This window comes from Myxocyprinus asiaticus, chromosome 45, assembly GCF_019703515.2.
Source record: "Myxocyprinus asiaticus isolate MX2 ecotype Aquarium Trade chromosome 45, UBuf_Myxa_2, whole genome shotgun sequence".
In the NCBI taxonomy this organism is placed as follows: Eukaryota; Metazoa; Chordata; class Actinopteri; order Cypriniformes; family Catostomidae; genus Myxocyprinus; species Myxocyprinus asiaticus.
Genome location: NC_059388.1, coordinates 28759784 through 28780593, shown reverse-complemented (window position 1 = coordinate 28780593; position 20810 = coordinate 28759784). Strand labels below are relative to the sequence as shown.

The following is a 20810-nucleotide window of genomic DNA, read 5'->3' as shown; positions in this document are numbered from 1 at the left end:
TAGACCTTAAAGAAGTTAAAGTAAATGAATATGAAATTAATGCAGATTAGCATCTCGTAATGAAATAGATGTAGTCCACAGTGTATTTAAAACCATTTCTATTGTGTTATTTATAACGTTTCAACTTCATCCTGTGTATATGAAGTGTTGCGAGCACGTGGAGGCATTCATAATAAGCGCTGACGTCACGCTCACTCCTCCCCGCGCGTCCCCGATCAACCTCCAGCAGTTCCACGATCAGTACGATCTGCGAAATTCTCCGCGTTTACAGCCGTTTTCCTTCGCTTAAACACGGTCAGTCCGCGCACACGGGAGCCGAACCTGATGGCTTCGACGACTTCTGATGCTTCCGAGCGAGAGTCGCCGAACCCGACTGAGCAGAACGGCGACGGGAGCGAATCGGGCCTGCGCGCCGCCGATCAGGAACCGGTCGTTAAGATGGACGTGAACGGCGAGACGGACGAGAAGTCCAACGGAGAAGAATCGAGGGAACAAAGCCCGGAGGAAGCCACGAGGGAAGATGGAGGGGACGATGAAAGAGAAACCGAAGCGGAAACGGAGAAAGAGCAACAGAAGAGCCCCGGTAGCGTGGACGGGATGGCGGAGCAGCTGAAGAGAGAACAAAGGGAGGAGGAGAATGCGTCCTCGCCGGCGGAGAAAAGCAGCAGCGGTGTTGAAGGTGGAATGAAGAGACGTGCGAGTTTAGAGATGAGTTTATCCTCTGATGGAGAGCCGCTCAGCCGCATGGACTCTGAGGACAGGTGCGTGTGTGATACAATGTAACAGTGTTGACAAACAATTTAACAGTGTAACAGACATTCCATTCGATAATTGGTTCGAGAAACAATGTAACAACGTAACAACACTGTAACTACAGGGTTTTGTTCTTCAAAGAACGTAACAATGTTACAAACGGCAATCAGTTACTAGGAATACAATGTTACAGTGTTAAATGTGCTAACCAGGAACACCTTTTAAACAGTGTAACAATGTTGACAACAATTCGATAATTACAACTCATTAAATAGATTCGAGAAACAATGTAACAGTCAGAGACACTGAAGCTACAGGCTTGTGTTCGTGAAAAACGTAACAATGTTACAAACAGTAGTGAGCGGAGTTACTCAGGGAGCACGCGGCAGAAATAGTGTTACAGTGTTGAATGTGCTAACCAGGAACACACTGCAACAACTGCATGATGCCTTTTAAACAGTGTAATAATGTTGACAGACAATTCAGTCATTGACAACGTGATAAATAGATTTGAGAAACAATGCAACAAGCAAAGAAACTGTAATTTAAAGCTTACTTTCTTCAAGAAAGTAACAATGTGAGTTGAATTATTCCAGGAGCACACACGGTAGAAACAGTGTTGAATGTGCTAACCAGGAACACAATGTAACAACAGCAGTATGCCTTGTAAACAATGTTACAATGTTGACAGACAACTGGCAGACATTCAATTTGATAACTGACAACTCATTCAATAGATTTGAGAACAATAAAACAATCAGAGACACTGTAACTATAGGCGTGTGTTCTTGAAGAATTTAAGAATGCAAACAGCAGAGTTATTCCAGGGAACACATTCGGCAGAAACAGTGTTACATTGTTGAATGTGCTAACTATGAACAAAATGTAACAACAGTTTTATGTCTTTCAATGTGACAATGTACAAACAATAGTCAAACAACAATGAGCTGTGAGTTGAGTTACTCCCAGAACCACAGTAGAAAAACAGTGTTACAGTGTGGACAAAAAATGTTTTGTTAAACAATTGATAGACACTCATTTTGATAATTGATGATCTCAATTCAGTATATCCAAAAAACAATGTTACAATCACAAATTCACTGTTACCACAAGTTTATGTTCTTGAAGAATGTAACAATGTTACAAACAGCAGTAAGCCGAGTTACTCCATGGAACACACGCATCAGACATAGTGGTACTGTGTTAAATGTGCTAACCAAGAACAACATCTAACAACATCATTATGCCTTTTAAACAATGTAACAATGTTGACAGTCAACTGACAGACATTCGATTCCATAATTGACAACTCAGTAGATTTGAGAACAGTGTAACAATCAGAGACACTAACTACAGGCTTATGTTCTTAAAGAATGTAGCAGTGTTACAAACAGCAGTGAGCTGAGATACCACAGGGACCACACGCAGCAGAAGTAGTGTTACATTGTTGAATGTGCTAATTAGGAACACATTGTAACAACAATGTACAAACAAAGAGCAGTGAGCTATAGCATTTTAAAGTGAGTTACTCCAGAATCCTAAATAGAAACACAATGTTACAGGGTTGACAGACAACTGACAGACATTTGATTAACTACAGGCTTATGTTCTTGAAGAATGTAGCAACGTTACAAGCAGCAGTTACTCTAGGGACCACAAACGGTAGAAATAAAGTTACAGTGTTGAATGTTTTAACCAGGAACACATTGTAACCACTTAGTGTCTTTTAACCAATCTAACAATGTTACAAGCAGATAGATAACTGTGAGCTGTGATTCAAGGGGAGTTACTCCAGGAACAACAATGGAAAAACAATGTTACCATGTTCACAAACAGTATGAACCAGACCAGAAAACAACTGACAGACATTCGATTTGATAATTTGATCACTCATTTTAATAGATTTGAGAAACAATGTCACAATCAGTGACACACCATAACTACAAGCTCATGTTTTTAAAGAATGTAACATTGTTATAAACAGCAGTGTGAGATGAGTTATTCCAGGGAGCACATGCAGTAGACAAAGTGTTAGTGTTGAATGTGACAACCAGGAACCCACTGAAACAACAGCATTATGTCTTTTCCTGTAACAATGTTGTAAACAACAGACAGATAAAAGTGACCTGTGAGGTTAGTTACTCCAGGCATCACATACAATAGAAAAACAGTGTTACAACAGACTTCAACAATGTTACAGTGTTGAATGTAACAATCAGAAACACATAGTAACAACAGTGTTATGTCTTTCAATGTAACAATGCTGCAAACAGCACACAGATAAAAGTGACCTGTGAGTTGTTACTCCAGGCATCACATACAATAGAAAAACAGTGTTACAACAGACTTCAACAATGTTACAGTGTTGAATGTAACAATCAGAAACACATAGTAACAACAGCGTTATGTATTTCAATGTAACAATGCTGCAAACAGCACACAGATAAAAGTGACCTGTGAGTTGTTACTCCAGGCATCACATACAATAGAAAAACAGTGTTACAACAGACTTCAACAATGTTACAGTGTTGAATGTAGCAACCAGGAACACATAGTAGTAAAAACAGACTTAAGATTTTCAAACAGTGTATCAGTGTTCAAAACAAAAAGGAGCTTTTATTTTAGTGGAGATTCTTCAGAGATCACACAAAGAAGAAAAACAATGTTACAGTTTTGACGGAAACAAGCAGAAACGCTTTGAAACATTGTAACATTTCTTCATTCGCACAGACTGCAGTATATCCACAAGCAATTGCTTTGTTTTCAATATGCAACAGAATTCAGTGTTTTATTTTCAATTCAAATTTTCATTCCTGTAATGTAGCAGACAAATTTGTGTTTTTATTTTATTATTGCGTTGTTTATTTATATATAAAATTCACTGTCCACACTACACCAAGACCACAGCATTCATTGGTCCTTGTTGACTCAGAGAATTTTAAGTTTGCCCTTTTATTCGCCTACTTTCTTTATCAAATTTAATGCCCTGCTTGGAATCGTTTTTACGTCATCCAGTGCAATCAAACCCATGAGACCATGGTAACTGGGTGTGTGATTATTTTATGACACTGTCATAATTTAGGTTTTCTCTTATATCAAAGCATTTGCTTTCCTTTATCACACAGTGGACATGGCCCTTTTTTTCCCACAAAGGCACGAGATATAGAAAATGGATTCCTCGTTTTGCATTGTGTGTTTATGTGTACTGTAGACTGCCTGATTTGCAGCAAAGTAAAAAGCTCTATGGAGTATTTTCAGGCACAGTGGAACAAATTTACAATGAACACAATGTATCAGGTCAGCCCAGGGGTGGAAGCAAGGGTTCTTCCATGCCAGAGAAAGAGTGTGTGTGCGTGTGTGCGCGAGTACTTCACAGTGGATCAGAATTCCTTTTCTATGCCAGACTTGCTGCTTTGTGGAGCTTTGGGTGGGAGAAAAGCTCTTAAATGGGAGTGGAGGCCCTGAGCCCTGCTGTTCAGGCAGCTGGAGGGGTTGAATGTAACTTTTGTATGGGACATCTGGCACAGTGTGAACAGGACCAGACAACAACTGGCAGACATAAGACAGTCATGCCTTAAACTCAGGCTGAAGAAATGTCATTTCTAAGTGTTTATTGCCTTCAGAATCACAAGTAGTGATTTACAGTTTTTCCAAGTCGTGTGGATGATTGGTTAAATTGTTATTTACTGGTGTGTAAAGTTGCATTGAACTTGCCTCTCATATTAATCTAAACCCGTATGGCTTACTTTCTTCCGTGGAACACAAAAGGAGTTGTTTGCTATGCAATGGAAATTAAAATGTAGTAAAAATATAGTTTGATATTGTTCAGAATTTCCTTTTTGCATTACAATAGCTTTGACCTACTTATGCTGGTGTTCCACCTGTGAACACTTCAAACACTTTATCTGTTGGTCTGGCTGTAGCTGTTTGTGTCTGATTACCCAGCATCCTGTGCTCTGGCACATTTTGGGATTTAGCATCAGTTGTGGCCGGTCAAGTCTGAAAGGAGCCACCATATGTCTGTGTGTGTGTGTGTGTGTGTGTGTGTGTGTGTGTGTGTGTGTTTGAGGCCCCCTCGTCTCCCCTTGGAGCTATTCATGTTTAGTTCACTGTGTTTTATTACATTAGTTGTACCTCTGTCCTCACATAAGCTCACTGTTACAGCGTTTGTGTGCCACTGTTTGGCCACATTTACCATTCAGAGGCACTAATGATTGTAAATGTGGGTGTTGCATCACAAGTTTTGAAATTGTTTGTAAGATGCGCAAAGGTTGTAGCAAAATGGTAAAGTTTCAATATTAGTGGCATCACCTCAATCAATCTTTTTAACTTGTTTTCTTTGTACAGTCATTTTTAAACTCAATCTGTTCAGCATGGGCAGTTTTTTAGGGACAGGTTAATGGTCACAGATTAGTCCTGAACTAAAAACTATCATTTTAGTGGAGAATTAAAATTGAAATATACTTCACTGCCCCCAATAAAATTGTCTTGAATATATGGTGCAGATGGTACACAATATGGTATCAGTAGAAAATTTGCAATAATAATGCCATGAAAAATATCTCTATCTAATATCAAATAATAGAATTCATTAAAAATAATCAGAATTAAGATGAAAAATGTTATGAAAAAAAAATTATAACACAGTAAATGTAAAAGCATTAGCATGCAAACCAATCAAATGCCTAAATAGAAAACCTACCACAAATTCTTTCAGAATATTTAAATTAGTATATTTGTACCTCATTAAAAAGCAAAGATTAATAAAAACATTTCAGCTCTATTTAGGTGTAAACCAAGGTCAGAAATTAAGGGGTGCTTGGGGCAAAAATGGTACCAAAAATGACAAACATGCCGCAGAAATTCAAAATTTGGGGGCAAAAATGAAATTTTTTGTTTGTAACATCTAATATCATCTTTATTGTTCTATTCTAGGCCTAGTAACTAAGCCTGGGATCAATGCCTTTTTCACGCATGGATAATGGGAAGATTTTCCAGATGATTATCCATATACACCGATCAGCCACAACATTAAAACCACCTGCCTAATATTGTGTAGGTCCCCCTCGTGCTGCCAAAACAGCGCCAACCCTCATCTCAGAATAGCATTCTGAGATTATATTCTTTTTACCACAATTGTACAGAGTGGTTATCTGAGTTACCGTAGATTTTGTCAGTTTGAACCAGTCTGGTCATTCTCTCTTGACCTCTCTCATCAACTATGTGTTTCCGTCCACAGAACTGCTGCTCACTGGATGTTTTTTTGTTTTTGGCACCATTCTGAGTAAATTCTAGAGACTGTTGTGTGTGAAAATGCCAGGAGATCAGCAGTTACAGAAATACTCAAACCAGCCCATCTGGCACCAACAATCATGCCACGCTCATTTGTTCCCCATTCTGATGGATGATGTGAACATTAATTGAAGCTCCTGACCCGTATCTGCATGATTATATGCACTGCTGCCACATGATTGGCTGATTAGATAATCGCATGAATGATTGTTGGTGCACGTAATACAATGAGCAACGATGCTATTATCAGCGCACGAGATAATTTGCACTGCGTTTACAGATAACTGTGCAATATTAAACTGTGTATAATGCTGAATATGATGTAGGCCTATAGTAATTATAAGGGTTCTGATATTTGATAGTCCTGATAATGTCAAATGTAATGTCTGATTTCTGGAGCTGCCCCCAACCAAAGATTTTCCTAGTCAACTAGTAGGCATTAATTTAAGCTATTAGTCGACTAGTTGCATGTTTATGATATTAATTTAATTACTTAAATATATATATTTTGGGGGGCATCAGAAAATGGTTTGAGTTCCAGGGCTGAGAAAGAATGTTATAAGTAACATTGCTAACACTGTTCTACATTACAGAGAAATACTAAACCGTAATAATGAGCCTTTAAAATATACATTTTACAAGCACGCACGAAGCGAGCCGCAGCAACACCGGCAAAAGCGGTAATGATTCTGAATGTGTCGGAAAAACCAGCAAGGAGAAATGCACATTAGGGTTGTGCTGACAGACGATGATCTCGGGGATCGACGATGGTCAGAGTGATCGCCAATAGCTGATGCCTTTAACGATGTCAAGACGATATTTGGCTCGTTTTCCCATTATTATTATTATTATTATTAGGCTATTGATATTATCAAATTATATTACAAATCATTTGCCTCGCAGCACACAGACATGCGCTTGAAGAAACACACTTTATTATATTATTAAGAACAGATGACAGAAAAGCCGTCTATGCGCATGTATGACACGCTGATTGTACGGAGGCATGCGGTCTCGTGGAACACGCGCATGTAAAAGTTCACAATGTTCAAACTCTTTCTTTGTTTCTGTCTTCTGAATTTTTTTTGGCAAGAACAGTATAGTTTATGAGTGCTGTAAATGACCTCAGATATCTTAGCTCAGGAGGTGCTTTGAGTTCAGTTCACTTTATTCCCACAGAGCAGTTCATTGTGAGCGCAACTCTGCAGCCTCTACATCTGTGAATAAATCATAAAATAATACAAAAACACGTTCACCTCGAACCATGATTGATATTTCAGTGATTATTTCATCATCATTATTATTATTTTTACATTTATAATTGTTTTTATGTCTTCATTTGTGCAAGTAATTTTCCGCCTGCTTGTTTAGACGGATACTTGCCTGACCGTAAATGGAAAGGTGGTTACTTTACGTTTCGTTTGAAGTGCAGTTTGAATTTAGAAATGTATTTGATTTAAGTTTTTCGTTTTTTATATGAATTAATTTAATTTTCAATGCAAAATCACTAAAGCAAGAATATTCACCGATCCCTCAGCCGGGGTGTTGCTGATGTAATTGGATATTGCGATATATATATATATCGTGAAGGAGGGAACAACACATGATATATTTTCCCGGACAACGAAATACTCGACCGGTAGAGAATGCACAGATGAAGTAGGTTCTTTGCCAGAGAGATGTTGCCCTTCACAACTGTTGTAAAGCCATCTTTCAAAAAGTTGAACAACACACATTTTAATTACACTTAATTGTTTTCCAGTTTCACTTGAATTTTTTGTTAAAATAAATAAAAAATAAAGTTCAAAGTTTGAAATCAAGGTGTCTTGCTTTATTGTGTAGGCTTATCCCTAACCCTGCTTAACGAAAATTACCCCATAGTACCACCTAGTGTCCAACCAGCGGTAATACCGGTGTTTTTTTTTTTCTGCGACCAACCGACCAATCAAAACTTGGTTGACCAAGACTCTTCTCATCGACTAACGTTTGGTCGACTATCAGTGTGCAGCCTATCATGGCAAACATTATTTTACTGGATAAACATACATATAGTTTTGAAAAGAATAGTTTAAATACATTTAATTAGTGAAAATACTATTTTAAAACCTACAATATTAATACTTAAAATGTATGTAATCAGTGACCGTGTACAAGCATATGTATCTAACATAATTATGTATTTTTCAGCTGGGCAGAATTATTAATATTTCTATTCTGGTGTCACCATTGCCCTCTGCTGGGTGATTTTTAGTCCTACATCATTGTACTTTTTAATGAACTGTACTTTTTGTGAAGTTTTACAAGTAAAGGAACTGTTTTGCATGTGTCCTGAAAGTAATAATAATAATACATTAAAACTGAACTTTTCATGATTCAGGCTTTGTTCAAAGTTTTGTGAGAGTATAGAATTTTTGAATTCAGTACAGTAAATCAAGCCAAATCCTTACGCCCTTTATCATTTCTGTTTAAAAAAAACAAAAAAACAATCTAATTTTAATTAATCGAAGATTAATCGATTATCAAAATAATCGTTAGTTGCAGTCCTAGTTGCTTCTCTCCCCACCAACCAATCCCAACAGAGGACTGATTAGCAGTCATCATTGCAGACACCTGGTGTTGATCAGCTTGCATGAGAGAGAAAAAAAGGCAACAAAATAGGAACACACACACACACAAGGCAAGTAGAACTCCACAGTTGCAATAGGACTTTACAAATACATCCATGTAGATGTAATAAAAAGTAAAAAAAAACAAAACATAACACTTAAATATGTCCAGAGACGTAACACACACACACATATATATATATATATATATATATATATATATATATATATATATATATACACACACACACACATTCACACACAATTCAGGGGTAAATATCGCCCCTCAATGGAAAAGGTAATTTCTTACACTGGTATACACAGTGCTGAATATAGTAGAGTATATAAATCACCCAGAACATGTTTGGACTAGACTTCTGTTTAAAATAATCGTGTGTGTGTGTGTGTGTTTCAGTATCAGCAGTACTCTGATTGATATGGAGAGCATTGCGTCCAGTGGCCGTTCTACTCCAGCCATGATGAACGGGCACGGCGGGGCATCTTCGTCCTCTACTAAGGGCTCATCTTACCCCTGCAGCTGGGATCAGTGCCACATGCTCTTCAACACCAGTCCAGACCTGGCTGAACACATCCGTGGAGTGCACGTGGATGGCCAGCGTGGAGGGGTAAGTGTGTGTCTGTTCACATATATTCATTAGCCCCAAAAGTATTAGGACACTTAAAATGTCTCAGTGCATTAGATAACAAAATATTAAAGTGAGTGGCATTTACAGTATTTTAAAGAAAGCTAGCACATGCACACTTTTCAAGCAAAGCATTTGACAAATACAGGTGTAATTGATAAAACAATATAGATGTAGAGTTCAAAATGAAGACAAAGTACTGTGATGTACTGTGTTTGCGTGTCTTCTCCCTGCAGGTGTTTGTGTGTCTTTGGAAAGGCTGTAAGGTTTACAACACCCCGTCCACCAGTCAGAGCTGGCTACAGAGACACATGCTGTCCCACAGCGGAGACAAACCATTCAAGGTTGGACTATTTATTTATTTTACACAGGGAATCTCACAAAAACATGCCCAGGTCACATTTCATAGAAGAATTAAAATAATAATAATAATAATAATATTTTGTGTAAAGAAACTGAAGCTTATTTTAGGATCCTTAAGTTTTTGTTAGTTTTTTTGCATTGTGATATAATTTCCATAACAATTAAGCACAATTTCCCCATAAATTCTCAAAGGCAGCCTAATCCCCAACTAATACTACTATGATGAATAAATACTTCTAATAACATGCCAGTCTGTCTGACTCTGTATAGTGTGTGGTGGGCGGTTGCAACGCCACCTTCGCCTCCCAGGGGGGGCTTGCGCGCCATGTGCCGACCCACTTCAGCTCGCAGAATTCCTCCAAACTCTCCAGCCAAAGCAAGATGAAGGAAGACTCTCCATCCAAAGCGGGAATCAACAAACGGAGGAAACTTAAGTGCAAGCGACGAAGGTCGTTGCGTACGTATCAATGGAATCAGAATGGTACTTCAAACTGCTCCGTGGTCAGATCACACCTGAATCCTCTTTAAAAGAATCAAACTCAACAGGGCTGTACAGTGCAACAGTTCTGCTTCCATTTGTGATTAAAAGTTATGAAATATGCCATGACAAATCTTAAAACCATTCACGTGTGCGATAAGTGTAATTTCCAACAAAATCTGTCAGCATCTAGTCGATCGATTTCCAGAAGATGAGCTGAAACAGTGGCGCTTTAACACTGAAACACTGGATTCAGCATGTTTTTGAAATTCAGGGAAATTCAATAGTCAGTAGATATGGATTTTTCAGTGGTCTTTTTCAAAGCCGTTACAATTAGTATGTTAATAAAATGAAATTATGATGTTGCAGTACAATGATTTATCTTGTAATAAATATTTACAGAAATAAAAATACATCATTAGAAGTGTAATATTGTATAAAAAAATTTAGTTGTAGTAGGCCTTGTAAATTATAGTTGTAAATAAAAAAAATAAAGTTAATAAATTGTGCTAAAGCCTGATAAAGGAAGCGTACAGCCCTGCTTAGACTCCTTGAAGTGGACCAAAAAGTGTACTGTCCCTGGCCTTAAAAGGCGACACAGATCTCATTTTAGTCCATTTTACTTGGTTTAGGAAGCTGGATTACTATTACTACATTGTATTATTTCTAAATGAAATGAACGAACTGTGAAAACGTCCTCAAAGTCTCATTTGTAAAACTCCTGTTTGTTTCCTCCCCAGCACGGCCTCATGATTTTTTCGACGCTCAGACAATGGATGCAATCCGCCATCGTGCGATCTGCCTCAATCTAGCAACCCATATTGAGAGTCAGGGCAAAGGTCACAGCGTGGTCTTTCACAGTACGGTGAGTGCCTGCAATGTTCCTCCCTTACAGCAGAGGGCAGCGTACACATGTTGCAATGAATGTTCTATGTGTACATCAAATGTGACTACTATGGCTTGGCTTGAAGTGGCACTCGTGCTACCCAAACTATATCTGCTTTATGTACTGTAGGATGAGTAATGTACACAGAATGCAGATTGTCAGTATGCTTGGAATACCCAGGTGATTCATTATTTGATAAAACACTGAATGTTATCTAGTGAGGTCATGTGATGAGTGTTTGAAACTTTTCAATTTCTCATTCATTTCTCGTTGTGTGCGATTGGGCAGGTGATCGCCAGGCGGAAGGAGGATTCTGGGAAGGTGAAGGTGCTGCTTCACTGGATGCCAGAGGACATGTGAGTAAATGAATGGTGCTCCGTTGACCTCCGAGCCCTGTGCTTAATGTCAGCCATTTATGAGTCAAAGGCTACCTGAGGGCAAGCTTAGACATTGATGCTTCAAAACACACACACATGACCTGACTTACCTCACCGACTCACATTTCTGGGGCCACCTGAGTCACGTTAACTTCCAGAGAAACGCACACTAGACTCATTTGCAGCTGATTGTATGGATTTTACATTTAGCATTCCTCCCTCTAGCATGTGAGTTTTTAGCTGTCGGTGTGCAGAGAGATACAGATGAACTCAGGCCACATTTACACTAATCTGTTTTCATTTGGAAGTTAAGTTTTCAGTTTCACATTTCTTACTGTATGTGCACAGCTTTTTTGTCTGTAGTATGTAGTGCTTTCTTGCATGCATGTAAACAGGGTCGGTGTTTTACACATGTGGCTTCAGAGCAGTTCTGTGCACCATATACATGAATTCTATCTATTTGGTGACCTAATGACGGATATGCACTGAGTTCTGTTAGAGACGGGCCACTTCTATTAAAATGAATAGGAGAAATTGGAACGCTCAACCAAGGAGCTCTGAGCGCAAAACGGTCAACGGATGTAGAAAGGAAGCCCCGCCTTACAGTTAAAAGAGCCAATCACCTTTTAGATACAGACATCACCTGTCAATCAGCTCTAAAACGCACATGCACATTAGCTATACAAGCCGGAAAATTTGCATTTTTAGTGTAATATGAGGAAAAGAATCACAATTTATGATACCAGTGTTGTCATATTTTATTGCTGATTTGAAATATGTTCTTTGATCATAAAAAAAAAAAAACAACCGATTTTTAGATTTTGGTCTTTCCCCATTCTAGTAGATAGGAGCTGCACTGGCATGACTGAAAATAGTGTTCCAAAGATGGCCGACATTGGACTGACTTGCTAGAATGACTTTGGCTCGGTTCGGTATGCTAAAGTATGCTGCGCGCATTATATTTAAAGTACTCCAGATTTACTTTTTTGCATAATTTCACATATGTTTGGCCGCTATAATGTACTATACAAATCTAAAGTAACCCTATGACACTGGGTTTTTGTGGATAGAAAGGGAGATGAGAGCATTTAACTGAATTATAAGGCTGTTGTCAACTCGACAACAAACAACAGAAACTTCAGTTTCTGCCAAAATAAATGCATGAGGGTTTTACTGGACTGCAAAGCAATGCCACTAAATTATTAAAGAAATAAATGACTATTGAAAAAAATTAAATAATGATTATTATAATTATTAATGTTGTTATTATACAAGAATAATATATTTCTGCAATAATTTCTTAATTGTTATTATTATTTTATTACAATAATATAATATTAAAGTTGACTGGGTTTCAAAAGAATAATGATGAAAACCTTTCACAAATTGAACAAAACAAATGTACGCCAAAATCATACTGCATCCATCCACGATGTTTCACTTTATTTATTTTTATTTTTTAAGAGCACTCAAGGGTATTTCCGGTCAGCAGTAAGGCATGGGCAAAACATGGTTTAATTTTGGTTAAAAGGAATCACTTGAAGGTTTTTTTTTTTTTTTTTATGTTCAGAGTTCCCACATGTCCTGGAAAACCTGGAATTTTGCAATGCAGTTTTCCAGTCATAGAAAAGTCTTGAAAAATTAGAAAAATACATCAATGTTCTGGAAAATAATGATTTGTACTGGAAAATATTTTCATTTAATAGAACTGTTTCACTGTGTTGCTAACTAGGTTTTTCTTACATGCACAAAAACATGCTAACGATCGGGTCTCGGAATAGGATGTCAAATGCACAAATTTGTATCGCTTTGTCACTGCCGGCGGCTGCATGTTGTGAAACAACGTCAACGGTTGACTGTCATGAACGAATCCCTACGTACATTCTCTGCACATCTGCTATCATCTCTGTTTTGCTTCACCGAAATAGTTTAAGTATTGATATAGTACAAAATATTTTTTTTTTTGTTCCAACATTGCTGTTGTGTTAACCACAAAAACATTTAAGTTAAAAAACTTTAGACAACGATAACAGTCGGACCACAAATTTTTTTGACAAGGAATTCCCACTCGTTGACTTGATAGCATGGTGATTTGCGGTTCCCACAAGTAGTATGCGGAAAACACAGACGGAATCGTGGAATCTAATCATAAAAATGGCATAGCTATTAAAACGCAGAATGTCATGGAATATGACATATTTGAATGAAAATTTTATGTTTGAATGCACAATTAATCAAATAAAAATTGCACTTATGTCCTAGTGTGATAAATTAAACTGCAAAAGTCTGTGATTTAATTGAATAAATATATAATCTGCAAGTGATGCGCACTTCAAAATGAATGTGTGAAGCCGGCCGCTCACAGACTGAAAACAGCTCATCATGATCATTACGCATGCTCTTGTGTGTGTGAGATGACAGAGAGCAGATCACTCTGAAGTGCGCAGCACATGCAGACTATGTATATATTTAATTAAATTACAGCTTTACGGGGATTAATAATCACACTTGGCCCACGGTGTTCGGTGCAGAGGATTATGAAAAATTCACCAAGTAAAATCAAAAGATAAATAAATAAATACAATAAAAATGTATTGTGAAAATAATTGGCTTAATAGACCATAGTCCAGCTGAATAGACAGTAGCTGTATGGCGTTATAATTCTGTTAAATGTCATGAACGCATGCATATCATGCGAGAGAGCATCTGTACCGGTTGCGTGAGCTTGAATCTCCTCTTGCACGCAGATTTGCTATATGCTGCTCTTTGAAATCTCCCTGTTCTCTTTCAGAGAGTGTGTGTACACTCAAAACCGGTCATGTGCACTCACAAATCTGTTATAAAGCCATATAACTCTGCCTTTGTTCATTCATTCAAATATTCTGCATCTGTAGACGTGTTATATCGAGAAAGAAACTAACCGGAGTTTGAGGAATCAACTCGCCATTTGGCCGGTAACGATCACAAGAAGTGCAGTATAATACATGGTTAAATTCGTATTGAATAAGAATGATAATCTGATGATCATAAATGGTCAACTAAGAACATCTGTTGCGACTCACGTCATCTGTCACCACAGTGGAATCCCAGGGTGTGCTGAGTGACTCCAGCCAGGCTTCCTAAGCAACCAAATTGGCCGGGTGCGGGATGCGCGGGTTGGCGGTCTCAGATGCGGAGGCAACTGGGATTCGTCCTCCACCACCCGGATTGAGGCGAATCACTACGCGACAACAAGGACTTAAAAGTACATTGGGAATTGGGCATTCCAAATTAGGGAGGAAAAAAAAAATCCCAGTTGATATTGCTTTTAGTTTTTTATACTGTAAATAGAAGGTCAAATCGGGCATATTGCATTTTAATACACAGAACTCCTCTTAGTGTGCTGTAGTTTAAAGTACTGCATAGTATAATGGACATTTTGCATTATTATATGTAGTAGGTCATCCAGGTATTCAATACACAGAAAACTACTGGCTTTCAAAAATAGTATGTAGTATGCTGTTCTGTTTCTCCACCCATTTTCTTTCTCACTTGGTTTCACATGGAGTGATGGCACTCGTTTCCCAAGACAACCTTTGAACGTGTCACAATTAACGATTCTCAGATTGCACTTTCTCACAATTTAAACCGTAATTTTACCATTTTACATGCACTCCTTGGAGTTAAATGCAGTGAACTGTGAAAGTGCCACTGTTTAGCACGGTGTTTGTTTTAAATGTGACCTTTTACATCTTGATGTGCAATTTAAACTGATGTTAAATCAGCCTTTAACATTCAAAATGGCTTAAATAGTCAAATGTAGTAAATGAGCCCTGCTGCTAATATCTGTAGCCAGATAAAATGGTCTGTGTAGTGATAATTGATACACTTGCATACCTGCACAGTCACGCAAACCTTCGCACGGGACTGTGTGCGTGTGGCGCTCCGGTCGGGATCTGCTATTCCGCGTCAGACATCAATGTAAGCCAGAGGAATATCTGTCAGCTTAGCGATAACACTGAAGAAGCTGCGTTCCCAGGAGAATGCGTTTTAAAATGGATTTCTGAGTCACAACAACAAGCTGGAGCCAAACAAGACTCCTCCATGGAATAACGTCAGGGAAAAAAATGGAAAACCAGCACATTTTTAATCATCTCGTTGTGGAATGTGTGTTGGAGGAGATGGGAGTGGATGAGGTTCAGGCTGTGTGTGTTGCTTAATGCTCAGAATATATTGTATGCTGTAGGACTGTGTAAAAATATAGATTTTCTGATTAATCGTGATCTTTATTTGAACAACCCTGATATAAAGACTCTTTGAATTTCAAGAGCTATCTTAACTCTATGCGTATCACTCTCATATGTGACCAAATTTCGCACTATGTGACTAAAATGTCTGTGATAAGCCACTGGCTGGTAAATGTTCAGATTTCACTCACCATAATGGTGTATTATAGAGTATTATAAGTTCATCACAGAGATCCTTTCACTGACTGTTTACATGCACTTAAGAATACTGTTTATAGCAGGGGTTTTGCATAAAGTGGCGTTTTGAAACATGTAAACGAGAATGTTGATTTCTTACGCCGTTTAAATGATTAAGAGAAAGCGGTTTTACACACCTAGGTTTCTCCTGGAGAACGCGGCTTAATGTCATGTAAACACATCAGCGCGTTCTAACAAGTTTTTGAGGAGTGCGCATGTGCGTGGAACAGACCGGAGAACAAATATCATAGGATAGAGCCCAACATCATGTCAAGAATGTAAAATTTCTGGAACTACGGTGGGAAAAGCACGTACACTATAAGCACTTTTCCACTGCACGTTACGGTTTGACTCAACTCTGCTCGCTTTACTTTTCTGAGCTTGCTTTTCCACTGCAGTTTAGTGCTGCCTCAACGTGGGTGGGATAGGCTGATAGTCATAGTTGCGCCACCTCTACTGCCGTGACATTATCTTAAACGCGACACAAACATTACTGACCATAAACAATAACACGACCGCTAGCTGTTAGCTATTAGCTCATTGTGCTGCATAAAGCAGTTGTTGCATGGTGATGTTACACAAATGCAACAGTTAAATTGGCCTGGTTGTTTTAGAAGTAAGCTTTCCAGTAGCTGGTCAACTAAATAAAGTGAAGCTTTCAAGCAGAATATAGAGTTAACGTAACAAAACGTACCATCCTCCATCGTGGAGTCCAACAACACCGAGTCCAGGGCACTCTCCGTCCTATTGCCATAGATGGCGTCCATTTGGTCCAACCACTTCCACTTTCTTCTGTTTGAACCACTCCGGCTGTTGTGGTCCTTGATGGTTCTGTAGTCACTTAAGTTTTTTTTAACTTTTCCCTTCACTGTTGGTAGGTCTGGTGGTAGCCATGTGCGGCCAACAGCTGAGACACTTCCTGAAAGACTTTTTCGTTTCGCTAACGAGAGGAGCGTCTGCACCTCGTTTATTGACCACGGCGTGGTTTTGCGCACAGCCATTTCTTTTTACGATTCGAAAGTCGCGTGAACAAATGATATTGCTGTCGCTGTTGCTAACTTTAAAACTAGCGGGTTGATGTCCCGTGTCACAAATCCAGTGACGCTTGTAGTGACGATTCTCTCTGACCAGTCAGTGATCTGCAAGGTTTTGACGTCACATTTAGTATCGGCTCAGCTCGCTTGGAACCTCGACCGAGGTGGTACTAAAAAAGTATCGGGTACATTTACATTTATGCATTTGGCAGACGCTTTTATCCAAAGCGGCTTACAGTGCCCTTATTACAGGGACAATCCCCCTGGAGCAACCTGGAGTTAAGTGCCTTGCTCAAGGACACAATGGTTGTGGCTGTGGGGATTGAACCAACAACCTTTTGCTTTCCAGTTCAGTGCTTTAGTCCATTACGCCACCACCACTCCACCAGGTACCGGGTACTATCCACAGTGGGAAAACCCCCAAAAAGCGAGCAGAGTCGAGTTGAGCTGTTCCGGGCAGTGGAAAAGCCCCATATTAACTATACCCATTTACACACACCAGTGTAAAATATTGACGGTCCCTCACGTTCGCGTACATGCATTATGTAAGAGGGTAACCCCACTATTAAAGCACAATTTGCTGCATATTGCGATGGAAAGTTAAGGAAACTAACACAGCAAATACTCTGGAATATCTGGAATAAAGCGAAGCAACGGAGTATAAAATAGTGAAGTCTTCCACGGATACCAGATGCGGGGAAATTGCGTTGCTGTGGAGAAAGCTGCTTACTGACCGAGCTGCATGTATACAGCAGTAAAGATTACACCGCTTATAGAGTGCATGGAAACAGAAACGCTGCTTTCTCGCAGTAAGCCGCTTTCTGGTTTGCATGTAAACATTGTCACTGTGTGATAAGAGTAAAAGTTTGGTTTGACACGTTCCGTGTAATGTGTGTCCAAAGACAAGATCCTCCCATTTGTCATTGAATAGTGTCTCTTTTAATAACTTTTCTGTTCTTTACAGTCAGTTGTTAATCAAGAAAAAATGTGATGTTTGTTTTTTATTTAATACTAATCACACATTGCACAGAAGCCTTACGAGACTCATTAATATGCGCTCAACAAAAACACATCTGTGAGACACTGGCTTCTGAACTGCCGCTATTCTTAAAGAGACAGTACTGTTTTAGCACATGTTCTACAATTTAATGTAAATTCTTGTAAGTAGTACAAATTATGCATGTCAGCAATAAACATATAATATGCAATTTAAGGACATTATATTTATTGATAGAATACATGGCATTTGTAAATTTTAAAAAAGCTAAAATGTGACCAAAATGATGAACATTTTATGATCAAATAACATTTGTAAAATTAATAATTTCGTAATGTACCAAGTTAGAATGTCCCCTGTATAGTTAACAGCAATAGCTGAGAGAGAATTGCATATTTCATATGTAAGCAAAATGGATGTTATTATTAAAGTATACCCAAATAAATCAGAATCTTATCGAGAGCCTGTGAATCCGAATTAATCTGGAAATCTTTATCAATACCCAGCCCTAGTATGCTGCCTACTGTTATTTAAACATATGTAGTAAAATAAGCAGTAAATAACAGACTGAGTGGCATCCAGTTATTTTAGTAAATAAACACGGCATATGTAATCCAGTGTTGTGTAACTTTTTTTTTTTTAATCTTTTTTGGAGTTAATTATGAGATAAGGATATGTCAATATGGTGGTATTTTCTTCACACTGGAAACAGAAGGTCAAGTCAAGGACTTTGCATACACAGTGTGCTTTGGTTGTATACTGCCCATTTTTTAATATACTTCTGCAAATGTAGAAGATAATCTGGTAATTCCATGCACACAGAAAATGTGCTTACTGTGCACTGTATACATACAACCTACTATTTGTAAGATCAATTAGTATTCAGAAAAAAAAAAAAATATATACCCATATTAAACACTTTCTTTTTAATTTTTTATGATCTCCTCAGACTTCCAGATGCTTGGGTCAGCGAGAGCGACCGTCCTCAGATGAAGACCAAAGTGGTCCATCTTTCCCAGCTTCCTCAGGACACAGCGGTACTGTTGGACCCCAACATCTACAGGTGATGCCCTGATCCACATTAATAACTCACTCAAATCTAACCAAAACATTAAGAACAAAGAAGCAGTCCACTACACTACTGCATTTGAACTCGCCTGATGTTCTCCAGCAGATGGCACCAGTGTCGTTGCAACAAGCACTGAGCTTTCCAAACCTAAACATATGACATGCTGGGAGAACTTGGAGAGGTTGTGGGTGGGAAATCAATAACCTTTGATCCAACAGAGGACGTTAATTAATCAGAAGCTGACAATATCATCCACATGTGTCAAAGATACTCTAAACTCACCTTTGACCTTCTCCCACAGATGGCGTCCCACATTATAGCCTCTATTAATCGATCATTATACATCATTTTTTTGTTTATTGCACTCTGGTAGGAGTTTGTTCACCCAGGCTTGTGATATGACCTTCCATTGGTTTGGAATGTGATGCATTCTGAGCATGTGGTCAAGACGAACACTTTCGTGGGCGTAAGCGCATGTATTCATGCATGCTAATGACAGCATGGAGCTCCCCCACGCAACCCACAATGCGGCACATTAAAAAAAAAACAAAAAAAAACAGGAGTGCAGACAGATGCACGTCATTTTCATGGGTTTAGCGTGCTCTGAAGAGCATGTCCTCCATGTTTATGGATCATTTTGGTACAAAAATGCAATTGGAAATGATGTTTCTGGAGTATGTGTGTGTGCCGTACTAAAGCGGGCTCTGCTTGTTTTCAGGATGTTTTTCTAGAAGACGGGGTGGGGAGGGCGGCTTCTGTCAGCACCTGCTGACGTACCCAAACCGAAGTGGACGCGCAGATCTTTTGAGACGGGAGAAAGACTTCTTTTCCCTTCGCTTTTTTCTCCTCTTTTTTTTTTCTTCTTTTTAATGCTCAAAGTCTGCCAAAGCAAGCAGTGAATTTTTAATGTGTTTTTATCCCTTGAAGAAGAAAAAATAAGGCACAACATTGTGAACTCTGGTGGTGCTGGACTTTAACTGTCTAGGAAGACTTGTCTACAACGGTTGAAATCTAATTTCCCTCCCTGCGTCTTCAACGCTGCTGACATGCTCTTAGAAGTCCTGATGAAAGTGCCCATGTAAATATTCCAGGAGATTTGTAATATATTTTTGTACTGCAAAATTTTACTGTGCTGTAGATAGATGTAATATTCCACAAGCTGACAAAAAAAAAAAAAAAAAAAAAAACGTAATTGTACAGAATGTGATAGCTGAATAGGTTTGGATGATGTAAATGCTTCTATAGACGTTTCTTGGTTTCTTTTTTATTTAGTATGACAGAAAAAATTTAGATATTTTTTTTTCCTCCGTACACACACACACACTCTTATAACAGCTGCTCCGCCCCCTGATGATGAGGATCCAACATTATCGTCCCACCGTGTGCGCCGTTTGTGCGTGATCTCTGTTTAAGCTATACACAAGCCAAGGAATAAATAGACATCTCATTGTGATGGTGCTAAAGCTAACACTAGCATTTAGGCTAATGCACATAGGAAAAATATTAGATCAGTACTGATGGTGCTTCTTAGAACATGTAATAAAACTGTTCCCCATAGATCATACTTCTGTCTTTGTAGTAAAGATACAAATTCTGAATAATGTTGTTGTGTTTGTTTGATTCAAACTGTAGATTTAGCCTGTTGCTAGCAGGTTTGCTGCTAACGCTGGTTCCAGCTAAATAGAGCGCAAAAGTAGGATTCCTGAAGTAAAAATCCCTTCTCTATCGTTAAAATGGATTTTTAGTGATAACTTAAACCTTTCAAGGCAGAAATAACATGAGCTACGAGCTTTTGTAAAAGCTACAGTCAATTTCATTTTATGATTAGCAATTAATATTGTAATTGCT

At 38.5% G+C, this 20810-nt stretch overlaps 1 protein-coding gene across 2 annotated transcripts; it reads left to right on the top strand.

The window, feature by feature from the left end:
• Window positions 1-203: 203 nt before the first annotated feature.
• Window positions 204-20563, top strand: LOC127435302 (zinc finger protein AEBP2-like). Of its 2 annotated transcripts, none has more exons than XM_051688671.1 (8): window positions 204-761; window positions 9067-9277; window positions 9532-9639; window positions 9929-10115; window positions 10877-11001; window positions 11311-11378; window positions 18843-18956; window positions 19681-20563. In XM_051688671.1, exons 1-8 carry the CDS (start codon window positions 325-327, stop codon window positions 19691-19693), a joined length of 1263 nt encoding a protein of 420 aa, XP_051544631.1. In that variant the 5' UTR covers window positions 204-324; the 3' UTR covers window positions 19694-20563. The 2 variants fall into 2 exon arrangements, with proteins under 2 accessions (XP_051544631.1, XP_051544630.1); XM_051688670.1 differs by having other exon boundaries at window positions 9929-10139.
• Window positions 20564-20810: the final 247 nt, after the last annotated feature.